Here is a 16,980-nt window from a genome sequence, read left to right as displayed (position 1 = left end):
GTAGATGTACCAAGAATCAGTTGAGTATATGTCTCTACAAGCAGCTGCATTCTTTAACTGGGACACTACTGTCAATATCCATGACAAAGGATCTCTATGTGTATCCTAATCTGCCTCCCAGACCCTTGACTGGCATCTAGTTTCTGAAATGTACGTATTTTACAGATTGAAACAGTTGTTAAATTATAGTTAAAAAAATATGATGTAAAGGAGCCCAGAGACTCTTTATTTTTGAGATGATACTGATACTGCAGTATTCTAGACTTGCCAAATATAATAGACGTGCATGGGCTGTATTACATATATTTGTTAATAACAGGAGTCCCACTCAAGTCTAGAATGATTTGGCACGTCTAGACTGCCTCAGCTCCAGGAAATTAAGGATTGTTCTGGGCTCCATTTGAATTTTCCTTTTATCTTGTGGATATATATTTTTAAAAGAGATAACATTATTTCTGGGTCTAAATGTTAGTATTGTGTGTCTGTGTTCAGTTGTGTCTGTATCTGTATTGCAGGCAGTTGTAGTCTCTAATTTGGCACTGAATTGAATGCTCAAAACCTGGTCTGAAGTGTATCAAAACTTAAGGCAGGAACATTCTTGTATTCATCAGTATCAGTAGTAGACTGGTCATTTGGGTGATTGTCATGAAAGGACAACTGTCAGTTGAGTGTTATACCATGACAACATGAATTGATGCTCATGCTGTCAACCACTAGTTAGTGTGTTCCTCTGCTGCCTCGTGACTTTCGATAACAATATGAATATAGCCATAGTGAGTAGAGTAAAGCTAGGCGTTTTTACCAGCATCATTTCATTCCCTCTGAAGCAGACAATAATACCTGATCACTCCTGACAGCACCAATTCCCCAATGTTTGTGTGTCTGGTGTAAAACAAGGAACTGTTTGCAGTTGTACACCATACTTTATAAGCCTGAGTACTATAGGTAAACTGCTGCTCTTTGATTGCAAAGCTCACATGTCAAGCACAAGCTTAGCACAGATCGAGGTACTTTTGTCGTGAGTTATAGGTTATGATGCATCCTTGATAAGCTCTATGCCATGATGGGCTGGGAAGAACAGACCTGACATGTAGAATGGGACACGCCACCGCTATGGTCTCTAATCGTCTTGCTAATCATCTCTTTCATCTGTGATGTAAGACGATTGTTCGAGGATGATTAGCTGACAACAGTGGAGATGGATTTGTAGTCACGACTGGTCCTAGGCCAAATGTCATTCTCCGATCATCAGTGGTTGCTGTGGGTCTAATGAGGCCCTCTTTACCTCCATGTAATGATGCACCAGAGAGCAACATGGGAGGAAGGGGGTGATAGTAGTATAGGCTAGTCACAAGTTGTTTGAGTGATGGCAATTTGTTGCAAATATTGCAGCTGATCTTGTATTTTGAAGATGCTTCTCGACATCTAGGTTTCAAACTCTAATGAGTCACAATGGATCTCAATTTGGGGGAAGTGGGGGTATTATACCTGGGTCGAAACTGAAATGATTGATTATTTTGTTCGTCCAGATCTATTCAGTTGTTTCCTTTGGAAATGTGAATTGCTCTTGAATTATAAGAAATTTCCTGAAAGTTTCGATTGCATGGAAATGACGATTGAATCCTTTTCAGAATTATGGGGGAAAATGTCGTTCTCATTGTAAATGAAATAGTGTTACAAAAGTGAATTTATTCGTATGATATGAAAATATACAGAAAAATAGGTTCAATGATAAATATTCATACCTGACAATGAAAATTTAAAAAATGATGGTATAAACTGAAAAGAATATTGTTTATTAACGTAATTATCTTCACAAATTAGATAATATTTGTGGTATATGATGGAAGTGCTCTCTGTTCAGTTATACTGAAGTACTGCCTAGTGATAAGCTTGTACTGAGATGTGTCACTTAATATCTTAAACCTCTCCGTCATATGTGGGGCATCACGGTTCTATTTCTCTTTTTTCACAACTATTTCTTTTCAAGCTACACTTGGCACTTTTTATACATCATTGTCGCCTGGTACTTGATATTTTGGCCATTTGCTAACGTCTCCCGTTGAGTTTTTGGCATTCCCAGCTGTACGGGGCGGTGCATAGTGTGTACATTGTTACAGGAATCTCCCAGCTCTATTTCTCATAATCATCTTCAGCCTGAATAACACATGACAACCCTGGGAACAGCGGTTTACCGCACACCGTCATCATACAAAAGGGAGATAACTCTACATGATAAGAATTGTCCAATTTTTGGCTCATCTGTTCATTTCTAAATGGTTTATATTTTGGACATACCTATTTCACCATACACAAATTTGTTGCTCGGCGACAGCATTTGTGATAATAGTGGTACTTTCTCTTCACTTCTCTCTCTGGATATTTTTTCTCATGTGATGAATATATTTAACATACAAGGGGCAGGAGAGCCAGCCCTATTGGTAATTAAGCACATATCTGCGAGCTATAGTCGCCAGTTCGTAGGTCGAGCCTGTTGACAGTGCTGTTTCTGCTGGTAGCCTTTGGGTATCTTTAATGGCCTGTTAGCGAAGCTTCATTCTGAGAGCAAGAAACAACCCCCAGTCATTCCACCTCGTTCTCTTTCTGCTTCCTCCCATGCTGAACAATCTTCTCCTTCCGCCCAGCCTTGCCGAGCCATACTGCTTTTATCTGTGAGTATTTTACATTGGCTATCAGCTTGTAAGAAATACTTTTTACAGGCTTTTTATATGTGAAGTTTTTTTATTATTGGAGGAAAGTATCATATTTTCTATATTATTTGGGTAAAAAATAAACTGTGGATTTTGTGGGGCTCATTCATATTGGAGGGAGAAATATTTTGAATTCTATCACTATTGTGTTCATGTAATTTTTCAAATTGATGTTTGTATTTTAAAGAAGTACTCAAATACAAATATTTGACCTATTTTTCACATTTTATACTTTCTCACAGTCCTAGCCTATACAATTTATTTGACCATTATTATGAATATTTTATGGGATGTTCATTTAGTTAATGGCCATGTTGCTTGGATTTATTTATTAATTGGTCTCTTTACTTTGAGATAATAACTTATCCCTGCTTCCAATTATTATCCACAAGAATTTTTCATCATGCATTTTTGGTGTGTTTTGGCCATTATCAACACACGATAAAAATGGTGTACACAAGCATAGCGACAGGGTGTTACGGCATACTGATTCTATGGCAATGTCTCACTTCCATCCATGGCTATCTCTCATTTGCCTGCAAGAATCCTATCATTTTCAAGCCCTTTTCAATGTATTCTTTCAACAAGACACTATGATGTGGTAGTTTTCTTTAAAGTAATTATTGCCTTTTCAATTGGCTCGTGCACATTAGGGGTGCGAGAAGAACGCTTTGGAGACAATTACGCTTGCCTGACGTTGCACTGAATGGGTTTTCCATGATTGATTGGCCGATTGTGTATGATGTCGATTGGCGAGGTTGAAAGGTGGTGGGATATAAAAACACAGCAATCAATATGTGAGGTCCCCACCGTGAAAATCACACCTGATGTTTATTGATCTTGTTGCGATTATAACCAACAACTCTGCACAATTTCCGTAAAGTTGCTCCAGAAATGGGAAAACGAGGACGAGGACATTCAAACAAACCACTTCGTCATGGCAACTGTCCGCTTTGCTCAAGTTGGGGACAAAAGCCGGTGAAAATTAATTACCAATTGTAGGCTAGGAAAAGGGTAGTATGGCCGCAGTGTGGCTAATTACGTCCACTGGATCTCCGCTTGTTGAGTCGCGTTCTGCCAGATTTCCTGTCACTTATCACAAGAATTCAATCACTGAAAGATCAATATCGGAGAGATGTATGCGTCCAGTTACTGCCCGGCTTACGGCAGTGGTTGCAATCAGATGCCAGACTGGACCTGCAATGGCAACTTTGGCAGGTATTACCCAGACCATGACACATTGCTCTTTTATTGTTAGTTGTTCCTCATGAACCATCTCCATCCACCATCCATGACTAGGCCCTGTAGGTTTACGTGATAAGCTTATATGGTTGATCATACTCTGACCTGGTGTTAATAATTTATTTCCAAGCTTTCAGTTAGAAGTGAAAATTTATTTCAGTTTGAGATTTCTCTTATAGTCATTGTCAAACATTGAATTGTTTGATAGGCATTACTTAGAAGGTGACGAATGACAAAGGATAACGACTTCTTTAATTACTGTAAAGGCGACGTTTCGGTATAGATCATTATACTGTTGCCAAGTTTAACATTCATTTGAAACTTTGCTTTATGTAGTAAATGATAAAGGCGTTGTATGGAATTATTTTTCGTATTGTTTGTCAAAAATGTGTTGATAAAATTCCAACTTCAATTGAAAAATTTGACATTTCAAAAACACATAATCATATGCTTTGTTCTTGTTGGCTGTTCAGTTTTCATGTTCTTGGAAGCCTCACACTGGCTTGTAGAGTTGTAAGGTTAATGAAGCATGTGTTATTGCCTCAGCTAAACAGCTGAATGGTTTGATGCCAAGGATTATATAAAACATAAAGTTGCTGCCAGATTTACCTTGTGATTAAATAATTGATTCTATATTCTGCCCCGAGCTTGTTTAATTGGTTCCTAAAAGTTCTGTCCTACCATTCCTATACAATCAACTGTCCACAACAGTTCTCTTCTTACACTTGATTGGTTCCACACACTCCCACTTTCCTATTTGTCCATTACTGCAGTCAGTGCTGCAAGTTTCCAACCAAATTCCATTGATCTGCCAATATAATCAGGCAGACCACATTTGTTATGCAGATTTGCTATGCTTAATAAAGCGCAGATTTATAGAGTTAGGTGACATTGATTTGGGAAGAATGGTTGGTTCTATGAGCCTCAGATGACAGTATAGCCAGATTATGGAATATTTTAGCAGAGTATGGACGTATGTGAGAACATTGCAGCGAGTTCTCTGATGGGATAAGAGGTTGGTGACATTTTCGGTTACAGCTGTAGTTTGAATGGTGAAGGGGAATGTCACAGGGTGATGTCCTTGCTGCATTCTTGTTCCATTTCAGTTTTGAAATTAATAGCACTTGGGTTGTCATGCGTTTATTACCATCCAATCATGATCAAAGGGGGCTTGATTTGTGGCCGTGTGCATTCTCATCAGCCATGGCGCCAAAATGGTACTGATTGTGTGTGTTGGTAGCTTGGATTTGGGACTGACTCACTGAACAAGTCACTGTTGTACATAAATAAAAGATTCTGACGTAGTTTATTGCACTTTAGGGACAGCTTATGTACATATTTGATAACTTTTTGTGAATTCTTTGTAATGGGTTAGGTCCTCTCTAGAATTTATTGTCATGCCATAACTGTTATGCTAAGGTAAAAGAAATGTATTCATCAGTGTCTAAGGTTAAATAATATCTAATGCAATATTACAAAGATATCACTAGAAACAAAATTGTATTAGGTATTATTTTTTTCATTCTTGCTGCTAAATTGACATAATGAAGTGGGACATTTGATGTCATTTTTTTCATAGTCGTCAAATGTGATTTTGATACGGTGTTAGATCATGCTGACAACTGTGCATGTGTTCTTTTGTCATAGATTTGAAGCTAATATTGAAGAAATGGATAATGCTTTTGAATATGATTAAAAAAGAACATAAGTGTCAACTGCTACATTGAAGAAATGATATTACTGTGTGCCATGAGGGTACACTCTGATGTGACCATATTGATGCTTGTGTCCCAGCCTGGCCAGTTCCATGGTGACCTGTAGGGTTCTGTAGTGCTTTCCATGTGTCAGTTCACAAAGTCATGAGAACTAGGCAGATACTATTTGAACAAGAGTGCTTGATAAGGACTTACATGTTTTGACACTTTGCATGAGACGAAGAGAGTTGTTGGATTGACACTTGATGGGATCTCTCCTTGTTTGACAACTGCAGGGAGATGGGAAATGGTTGTAGATAAAGAGTTGATTGATTTAACTAAATTTGTTTTTGTGAAAAAGAGGGCTGTGTGAGTTTGTGTTTAGTTTTCATGAACATGTTCGTAAATGTATTCAAAAATGTATGATTTAACCATAAATATTTTTGTTCAATATTTTGAATAAGTTGTTGTGACCATTTTCTTACTGTGACATTTATTCTACTCAGGGAACAGTTATTAAGGACACAATTCATTCTCTTGGTATCCATTTTAGTGAGATGTATTCTGAATGTGTTTTCCCTTGGATTTCTCTTTTAACTATTCTTCTTCTTTTTTCCAGATAACAAAGATTGAGAGAAGGGGAAACAACCCTTTATTTTTCTCTTGGTGGTTTTCCTTGTAATGGCAACAGAAAAAACAATGGTGCAGAACGACACAAACTCGTCCACGATCCTCACGATCAGGATGATTATGCAGGGCAAGGTCAGTACATCTTTATTTCTTGAAACCATGAAATCAGAGTCCAGACAAGAAGTCCTAGTTATCCATTTGTTGTGGGTTTCAAACTCAAAACTTCAGTTGAGTCCTTTCGTTTCTAGTATGCTTTACCCCTGTGAATTGTCCCCTGCAACTTATGCTGCTGTGTGAGGCGGTGGATCAGGTGGTCAAGTTAGGTGACTTGGCTATGCTTGCTGTATCAGGCGACTATGCTTGTCTTAACAAGGGACTTTGCTTGTCGTAACAGGTGACTAATGGGATTGGGTAATCAGGCTCTCAGACGTGGTTGATGCATGTCATCGTGTCCCAATTGCCTGGATCGATGCTCATGGTATTAATCACTGGATTGTCTGGTCAGAACTCGATTATTTACAGACTGTGTCATACAGCTGGAATATTGCGGAGTGCAGCGTTAAACAAACACCCATTCCTAATTGAATATTTTAAAACTTGGCAGATTGGTTCTAATCATTCCAAAATATATTTCAGACTCAATGCATTGAAGTGTGTTTAAAAACATGATCTGATGACAAATAGGAAATGCTTCTTCTATATACTGATGTTATGAAGGATAGGTGAGATGGAATATATGCATTGATTAATAGTCATTCTACAGACAATAATGGTTTATATTAGTAATAGCATCATTCTTGCATTACACTTGCAAATGTACTGTAGATGAATTGATCCAAATATTCTAATGAAAATGACATTGACGAACATCAGACTGAAAATCTGTGGTCTAAGGGAACATTCTCTCCTGACTGAAGTTGATAATTATTCCATATAAAAATATCTTTCTCACATGATTGACATTTTATGAACACATAATCATAAAGTCCCAAAAAACAAACCTGTTCCTTTAGATGTAACGAAAGAAGAATATTTACGGCCGTGGTGGAAAGGCCATTTTAGGAAAATTACTTCATTTCTTTTCGTTTTATTATCTTATTTAATGAAATTATGATTTAATGCAGCATTGATGCACATAACTAAACAGAGGAGACATGTAGATTGCAAGATTTGTGTCCGCACCTAGCGTATTGATACCTTGCTCGTCCTAAAGCTCTTTCATGTACAAATGGGATTTACAGTTCAACCCCATAATCTCCTGTGAATCCATACACATGAAAATTCCATTCTACAGTGCGGATTGTTCCACGTGAAACTGTTGAGGTAGAAAATGAAGGACAAAGACCTAATTACTCTTGGTCATAATTTCTAGCTTAGCTGAAATAATATCAATATAGATCAATAGTATAATCTCCTTTGTTATAATCAGATCAAATGGAAAGCTGTCTAGCTGGTGATAGAGGCGGACACAGTTTGAAAGATGTCTGATTATTTAGTCTCATATCGGAAGCCTGGCAAAGATTGTGTTTGCTTTTTATGCTTCAGAAATTTATTTGTAAGCTTTTTCTGTGATTGTGCGAAGGAATACATTTGAAAGAATATGGTTGGCGTTGAGTGTAACTGGTGATATTATCAGCATATTCTGGGATGTGCAGACCGAAGCATAATAAGATGTCGAGAAAAGATTGAGTGATGATGATGATGGTGATGATGACGATGATGATATCGTCAACAGGGACAAGTAATACAGTAGTCATGTTAGGCTAATGTTTCATGTCAGTTACTTCTTCATGCGCTCTGTAATTTACAAAATTCCCAGAAATATTCATGAAATCAACAATGCCTGTAAAACAATAATTAGAATAAATAATTATTAACATGTTTTAAAAAAATCATTGATAGTTATGAAGTCACAATGATTTCCAAAATCATTTCTGTAGAATCTAAATAATAGTGCAAATGAGCTGTACCTATAACCAGTTTATCAGTGAGAACACACAAGTGTAAAACAATGATACAGATGAACAACAAGTAGGAGATTGGCTGGATAAGGTAAATTGGTCCATTTGTCGGAGTGTTCTTGAGCTGAATCCCAGGAGATGGTGTACAGCCATTGACAGGGCCCTGACAGCTTACATGATAACCCTCAACCTGCAGTCATCCGACCTGAATAATGAATAAAGCCAGATGCAAAACTCTCACATACTCTAAACTACACACACAATTAATTACGGCAAATTGTAACAGCCATGATTAGATTCCTGGAGAAATTCCCCACCTCATTTCGGACTGATCATAATATGTGATAAAGATGTTGACAAGAATAACTTCATTACAATTTAATCAAATGAGACGATTTGTTTTGCTTAAAGTCAATGAATTAACCGAATCATGTTTTATTCAAATTCATTTTATCCCATGTACTCGTTGGCATTGAGACTTAAAACAAATCTGTTTTGAAGGTAAAAATTATTCATCAGTAGCGGCATTATCAGTAGTTTGTTTTCATTAAATGTTTAGTACTGTGAAGTGCAATAAATCTTCAAGTTGCAGCAGTACTGGGTTGGGTAACATGCAAGTAGATAATTGCTTTAATTTAATATAGCGAGAGAACAGCACCATATGGTACGTCAATGTAATACGAATGTGGCTGCAGCAATGACGCCATACCCCATATGCTATTTATTTGGGCGCGTGCGGAGGCAGGACATTGCCAGTTTCAAATTCTCGCCTGATCGTCAGCTTAGGCATTTACTACATGTGTTGAACTCTGGAATTGTGGGATTCTGGTACACAAGTCACTCAATTGAGATTACAACAAGACTTTATGTCATAATTATTTACGATGAAAATTGTGAGGGTTTGATGCGGGTATGAGATAAGATTGGCACAGGCCTGTAATGGCAGTTGTTAGATGGGATTGAAGCCACATGGCTCCCTCTTGATAGATGCTTTTCCGACTCACTTACTCTCATATACAAATGTAAAAGCTACAAGTGTTCCAATTACCTATATTAGATTTGTTATTTCTATGAATTTTACGATAAATCAAATTAATGTCAGTTGATTTGAAAAGGTCATTGACTTTCTTATGACCTTTTGAATGAATAGAACTGGTTTTGTTTCATGTATGTCAATGATTACAAGAAAGTAACCAAATATATACAAAATGTCAACGCCAATGATTAAACAGTCGTGATTATGTGCTGAAACAGATACCATTGGGCATACAAGGCGAAATAAGGTTGAAAATTATATGAAACCCTTTTGCTTGACATCAAGTACAAATCCTGTTTATTCTCAACCTGGTAAATGTCAGTAAAAATCTAGGTTCAGTTCATACATGTAACAGAGCATCACCTACTCAGCATCAGTACCCACAAGAACATGTCTTAATTCAACACATTTTACATTAGTACTGTCTATGTAAGTAGAATGTCTTTCTTATCGAAACTTTGAAGACACTAAACGTGTCAGTTCCTAGGACTGTACAGCACGCCAGTCCCTGACAGCCGTCTGCTTGTCCCCAGTCTGTAGGGCCAGATTTCAGGTCTTGATTCGAGGCAAAGCAGGCCTCTCAGTCCAAAAGCATCATTTGTTTTCTGCAAAATATGTCCCTACAGGGATTTGGCTGGCAGGTAGGAAATAATGGCTAGAGAGGGAGCTCATTTTCCAGGCCTCTTTCCCACAAGAGGGTAATAATTGCACTCCCCGCTGGGTCACATATATCATTAGTAGAGATAACATTTTCTATGATAGAACATCAAAATAGTACCAGCCTCTCATGTGCGCATAGAAATTTGGAAATTACTATCAAGCTCAAATTTGAAATTTCAGTGATGGTGATGACAATTTAAAGTAGCTCTTATATCATCTAAGCCTTTCATGAAATTTGGTGTCAGATTATCCTGCAGTTTTAAGGAGCGGTCTGTGAGATTAAAGGTTTCAAGCCCCTGAAATGAAGGTCACCTTACATGATCACAAAAGTAACCTGAGTGAAAGGGTCAGAACCAACGTCATCAAAAGATTCCATAAACGACAATCCCCAAAGACAAAAGACAAGCAGGAGTAGTCGTCACTTGCCGGCATACCAATGGTCACTTGTATCTCTGGCATCAAAGATGACCTTATCCATCGGCTGACTCAATGCTCATTACAGTTGTGATAACAAGTGGTCATTAGGCGGTGAAGTCTTGACAAGTTTTGTCTTTATTTTGCCTGGGGTTTCCTGCCTATTAAGGCACTGGAATCATCTTCAGAATAGCCGAGTTGCTAAGGGTTCACAGCTTCCCTGTGGCAAACTCCAGCTTGAGGAGTTTAGGGGACCAATATAGAATCCTTAGTGCAAATATAGAATGTTTGCTTCATAGGGACATGTTGCTTAAATATGAGGAAATGCTTAGTACTGCTCTGTGTTCAAATGGGATAGATGAGAACCGGAGCTAGTTTCCATATTGTAAGGCCATCAAATCCCTCCATTCTCTTGGATGGTTTGGTCAGGTGTCACTTATAAGCATGTTCCAGGGTAAGACGTCTGCCAGATTTAGAGCTTCACTTCCAGACCATCTCATGTTAGATATGTAGATGTACAGGAGGAACAGATATGGTAGCTGGTGCCAAATAGTTCAATAGTAGAATATTACTAACTGGTAGCTGAAGTAAGACAAGTTCTATGGATGAACAACTTCTTTATTACAATAGTGCGACGTTTCGGTGTAGAACCTAACACCACAATAAAGAAGTTGTTCGTCCATAGAACTTGTCTTACTTCATCACACCAACTTCTAAATGCCACTGAAAGAAGGTAACTGGTAGCTCGTGTGTAGACTAGAAGATGGCAAAGATAGTCAAATATTTCATCAATTTGAATTAAATTTAATAAACTTATATTTTTGGTTATCAAGTTTTTATGAATTGTTGGATGCATTTCTTATGATTTTGAAAATGGTTGTCAGTTATAGTTACTTCATATTTTCAATTCTTTTTAGATCCGTGGTACAATAGGTATTCAGGAACCCTGTAAGAGGCTGGGGTAGATAATAATCAAGTGTTCTTAACTTGTTTTGAGTAGTATATATGGGTTCATTCCTGCTAGGGTTTTGTAGGCTTCAGTATTCTGAAGAGATGTTGTATTTAGGGCTGGTAAAGGCTTTGATCAAGACACAATCCTCTATGGATTGATAAACGACTCTCGTGTGACCTGCCCCAGTGGTTGGTGCTATGGTTTTGCCACAACCCACAACTCCTATATACACAGTAGGTGGAACTACTTAGCATGGAATCAACGTACAGGGAACAGCATTATCAGCCGTTTACAATCAGCTGGGCGGGCTGATCTCAGCGCGTGTTGTATCGTTACCACATTGGACATAGGTGTACAACTGTTACAACATAAGCTGCCTGTCCCGTGTTAATCTCTGACCCTTAACTGAGTGCTGCGCGTTTTTGTTGCACTCATTTCAGCAACTGTTTGTATCATTATTTATCTAATTCTCACTCCAAGAAACACACAGGATGCTCTGGACCAGAGACATGTGTTTTGTTTCTTGCATGGCAGTGAAAATTAAACTGTTCTGTTGTGTGTTGCTGTACAGTTGCTAAGGAGCACCTGTACATGTTTTCGACTTGTTGAAACATGTTGAATAAGCAATAGGTTGTTTAGAAGTCCTTGAAAACCCTTCATTGTACTTAAAACTACCCGTAGCAAACAGCAAAAATGTCAAATTTAAGATGACAAATTCAAGGAGGGGTTTATTGGGAAAGGAATCATGCGATAATCATTCTGAACATGTTGAAGGATTAAAGTTTGAGTTCCTAGCTGTATGATAACATCCAATGATGTAAGTGATACCAGGTGATAAATACTCTAGAATACAGTAGAATACTGATCAATAGTCTGTGTAATTTTACAAGCCATTGGAGGAAGTAATTGAAGTGATCGCTGTAGTACCAAGCGCTGCCGACGAGATGAGGCTAACTGGGTAGGATGGAGAAGAAGCCGTCTGTAACAGGCAGCTAAATCATTCACAGATGATGTTTTCTGACAACTGCTTATGTGTTGTGGGATTTTGATGGGGCGTCTATTGAACACAATCAGATATCACAAATGCTGTCTGCTGAGAATTGATAAAGTTAGTACCAGCTTGTGTTATCGTTAGATAAGTTCTTTTCCTTTTGTCAGAATGGTTGGAGCTATATGTTTTCTGTTTATGAATGGTTATATATCTAGATTGTATTTCAAAATTGATGCAATTCATGCTGCTTTTGAAAGATTTAGGTTTTGCTCTTGAAATTGATAGGTTTTTAATTGGTTTATATCTAGGATAGCCTACACACCTTGATATTAATATTTTAATGATTGGTAATGTTCTTTTTAAGAATGTGGTATAGGAACTTTGACAAAACACTTATGAAAGTGAACAGACAAATGATTGACATTGATGACAGACCACATCAAGGAGATGTGTCCTGTTAGTAATTACACTGTTCAGGCCAGTAATAGACAAGTGTTTGTTTATATGCAAAGAATGAATGGACACTGAATAGCTGTGGCAGACAGAAAGGTGAGGGGTGAGCTGGGCACTGCCCTGGCCTGTGAGGTACACACTCAACCCTAACCTTTCAACAAGATGCCTAACACATGTTGAATAACATGTTTACCTGGGGGATTCCTGACTACTTTCCTGATCTGACCCATATACCTGTCTCCAGCCATTGTTTTCTAAAGCAATAAGTATGTGGCACCAAACCGACCAGCTGACTCTCTAGAACTTGAGAATTAGTTTCCACCAAATAGTTTCTCCAATTAGGAATGTTTCATTTTTGTTAATTATGAATATTTAAACTTACATTTCCTACAGGAGTCTCCTTTGTCTGAACTGATACAATTTCCATTTTGTGTAACAGGTTCCCATTTGCTGTTCATTTTCGTTTTTCATTAAAATTAAATTCATTTTCCATTCCTGCAACTTTAGTAAGTCTGTGAAATAAAATGAAATGGAATTAATTTGTTGAAACAAATAAAATCAGATACTTTTCCTTAAAAATGATTTGTAATGCTAAATGATGTTGCTATTCATGGTGCCATCCCCATGGTAATGCATGATATGCACTTTAGTATCAATACTGTCTAAGTGGAGCCTCAAGGCCAGACTACTGACATTGTTGATTATCAGTTGATACTGCCTCTTCATTGTGGAAGTAGGATTCCTGTGTGTATGTACAGCAGCCATTTGTAACCAGTTAACAGACAACTAAACCCTTTGTGCTGGAGTTCCAATGCATACTCACACTCACCAATACTCTCTATCTGCTTAGCACTGTTTGAGGATAAATGACTACAATGGGCATAATGCACTTCCTGCAAGTCTGCTAGTGAGGCGCCATTACTGACTCCAAAATGGACAGCAGTAATACATTGACTGTCAGCTCAGTCGGGCATTGTAGTTGTGTAAACGGTGTCATAGTTGCATTCATGTGACAATTAAGTGGTACGGTTTACTTGCGTTCACTCCATCAAATTGGCACAGGGTATTGGTTTCATGCTTTGTCCTTTCTTATTTTGGATTTGTTGATATAGCTCTCAATTCTCTTGAGATTTAATTTGATTTTCATTTGTTATAGTCCTGATTTGTTTGCTGGGATATGAAGTCAGTGCGTTATAAATGAGTTTGTTTGTCATTTACGGCTCATGGGATTTGATTTCGTTTATCACTATGAAAATAGACCACTCTTGTGGTGTTTTGTAAATATTACGTTTTTATGACTTCTTTCTTGAAAGACTGATAAAATGAGATCTGAATTGTTAATTGATATTGCTGACTAAGACTAAGACTAAGATTTATTTAAATTGTTCATTTGCACAGCCAAGAATTGTACATGAACACAACATTCTGGCTTGATTTCATGGCTTTTACATGAATTTGTTTGCTATTTTATTAAATTTTGATCTAATATTTTCTCTCTTTGTTTACAGGAAGTTGGAAGCATAATCGGCAAGGTGAGATATGTTTTTTTTTCTGAGTGTGTAAATGGTATCTTGTCTGTAGTAGAACAGTGTTCCGTCTTTCAATGAAATTAGCAAGATGGCTCTTGTTTCTCGAGCTCTCATTTCAGATATCTAAATGAACTATTGTTTTTTAAATTGTTTATGCACCTAGTATCATCGCTGTTTGATAGTCATTCATAAATACATGTTGATGATATACTGGTAGTCGAAACCATACAATGGACTCTGCTTTTAGCAGAGATTTCTTACAATTCTGGAAATGCTTTTGTTGCTTTTAATTATCTAGTATTTCGATGTTACTAATCCTGATTACATGTGGTTATCAGTATCAAATAATCACAATAATTACCACTAGTATTTTGATGCCATTTATAAAAAAATCAAAGAAATTTCAGCTTAAGGTTGATTTGCTTGTACAATTCCGACTATATCATGACCATGTGTTTATGAATGACATAGTGATGATACAAGGTGTTTGCACAAAGGTTAGCATTTCCTGTCCCACCACAAACGTAGGATAGAACAAAAGCAAAAAGCAGAACAATTTGGCTTTTTTGTTCTCTCCAAGCATCAGATAGAAGAATTTGGCTGTTTTTCCAATGCAAAAAATAGAACAATTTGGCTGTTTCTTCAAAGCAAAAGGTACAACAATTTGGCAGTTTTTCCACTGCAAAAAAATAGAACAATTTTGCTGTTTATCCAAAGCAAAAATGTACAACATTTTGGCTGTTTTTCCAAAACATAAGGTAGAATAATGTTTTTCTTTCGAAGTTTGTGTCAATTACATCCTCATTTAGTTATGGCCTCCATCGATGTCCTCCCTTACTTTGCAATAATCAAGGATAATCATAAATATCAACGCCATTTGATCTGGAATTTCACAAGAGGATGTTATTGATAGAATTAATTTGTGAGGTTGACACGTAACGTTACCTGCACACAAAGACGAGAGAAAAACGCCAGCTTTGCATGTGGTGCAAATTAACCTGGGAGGTTCTTGATCATGAACTTGCTGATTGGACATCACTATTTGTTGAATCAGACAGAGCCATGTCAATATTTTAGCGCGATGATTTCTGTGGAAAAAAGGAAGATGGGTTGTGTGCGTCAACATTGTAACTATTTAATCTGGTAGCCCTCAAGACAGTCTTGCCTAATGGCACACTAAAAATAGGCTATTATTAATCGTCTTCCTCCATCTGGTTCACACATTGAAGGAAGACCTGCACACGATGCGTTGCCTTTGTCTGAGGAAGTTTTTCACTGTGGAACATTGTGAGCATGCCTGCTTTGTTTCTACAACTAGTGTAGTATGTTTCTTTGTCGGCTTTTGTGACTCAAGGAAATTCTTGATGTTTCAATTCGCAGGAGGAGGATATGCATTAAAATCTTGATCTTTTGTTTGGAAAAAAAGAATATCATGTACCTTGTGTGTTGTATGTGTGTTGGTTATAAGATGTACTTATGCACTGCGATGTAGATCTAGAATTATTCTCAGTATGTGTGACCTTTTCAAAATAGACTTGTATAAAAGGGATTTTACCCTTATTTAGACATTAATTATGACATTGACTTAATCAATGTAGATCTAGATTTATTCTCAGAATGTGTGACCTTTTCCAAATAAACCTGTATAAAAGGGATTTTACCCTTATTTAGACTTTGACTTAATCAATGTAGATCACGAATTATTCTCAGAATGAGTGACCTATTCGAAATTTTTACCCTGATTTAGAAATTAATTTTAACATTGACAAAAGTGATGTATATCTTGAAACATTTTCAGAATAAGTGACCTAAATTTAAAATAAAGCTGTATTAAATGGATTTTACCCTTATTTAGAAATTAATTTATTTCATGTTTCATGAATAATGAGCGAAAAGTCATACATTGTATTTCAATTTTGCATGGGTGGGAACAAAATTCTTACTTGTTTTTTGCCAATTATTGTCATTATCCAGACAAGTTCTGAGAATAGAGTTCACCTTCTCTGAAATGTGTACCGCAAGACATGTTATGAGAAGCAAAGTTAATGAAATCTAAGTATGTTAAAACCGATATAAAAACTTTGTATTGTAACACTGTAAATGTGCCTTATGACAGTGCTGCACTGGTTGTTTTCTGCTAATGGATACGGCACGGCAGTAGGTTAATAGCATCAAGCCAGGAGTTGAACGACTTTCCATACTTGTTCTGCTGCTAGAACCTCAGGTAATAAATTACACAACATGGTTGGTGTACAGGTACTGTTGGATGGGGGTCATGGTGTGGAAGGCTCTGTGAGGGGGCCAACTCGGAGTCTTCCCCCCCACATTAAACTCTCCTTGTACTCGGTCCCGAGAGGACCTCCATAGTCTCACACACCCCTCCATGTCCCGGGAGTTTTACGGTCTCATTCATGTAAGCTATCTAGCTGTGCCTAATCTGTTTTTTCAGGGATGTTTTTTTTAAAGTAATTATTCCAGCAGTATGAACACACATAAGCAAAGGATTGTAAATAGTTTTTAGTTTCGGGAAAGTAGGTTGAATGTATCGTCCTCCAAAAATAGACCACTTGCAGAATCTTGTAATTTTTTTAACATTTGAGAATGTTCTGGCACTATGTTACACAATTATTTGAAGGATATTAATGGATGGGTACCAATGAGGTTAAATATATTATTGTCAAACAATTTCTGGCTACTTGGCACTCGG

The 16,980-nt window shown here is 37.2% G+C and overlaps 1 protein-coding gene across 12 annotated transcripts in view; it reads left to right on the top strand.

Annotated features, from left to right (window-relative positions):
• Positions 1 to 16,980, top strand: part of LOC139463861 (poly(rC)-binding protein 3-like) — a 348,995-nt gene that overhangs the window by 298,485 nt on the left and 33,530 nt on the right. For 11 of the 12 annotated variants that reach the window (XM_071245245.1, XM_071245243.1, XM_071245246.1 and 8 more), the window contains 2 exons: positions 6,267 to 6,409; positions 14,253 to 14,276. In XM_071245245.1, the coding sequence (XP_071101346.1) occupies positions 6,329 to 6,409; positions 14,253 to 14,276 (105 nt within the window). In that variant the 5' untranslated portion in view covers positions 6,267 to 6,328. Of the gene's footprint in view, positions 1 to 4,884; positions 4,969 to 6,266; positions 6,410 to 14,252; positions 14,277 to 16,980 lie in introns of those variants that run through there. The other variant, XM_071245249.1, reaches the window with a different exon arrangement.

Source organism: Haliotis cracherodii, unplaced genomic scaffold (assembly GCF_022045235.1).
Source record: "Haliotis cracherodii isolate W230 unplaced genomic scaffold, xgHalCrac1.p SCAF_16, whole genome shotgun sequence".
In the NCBI taxonomy this organism is placed as follows: Eukaryota; Metazoa; Mollusca; class Gastropoda; order Lepetellida; family Haliotidae; genus Haliotis; species Haliotis cracherodii.
Note: the sequence above shows the minus strand (reverse complement) of the source record. Positions and strands in the feature narration are given on the sequence as shown.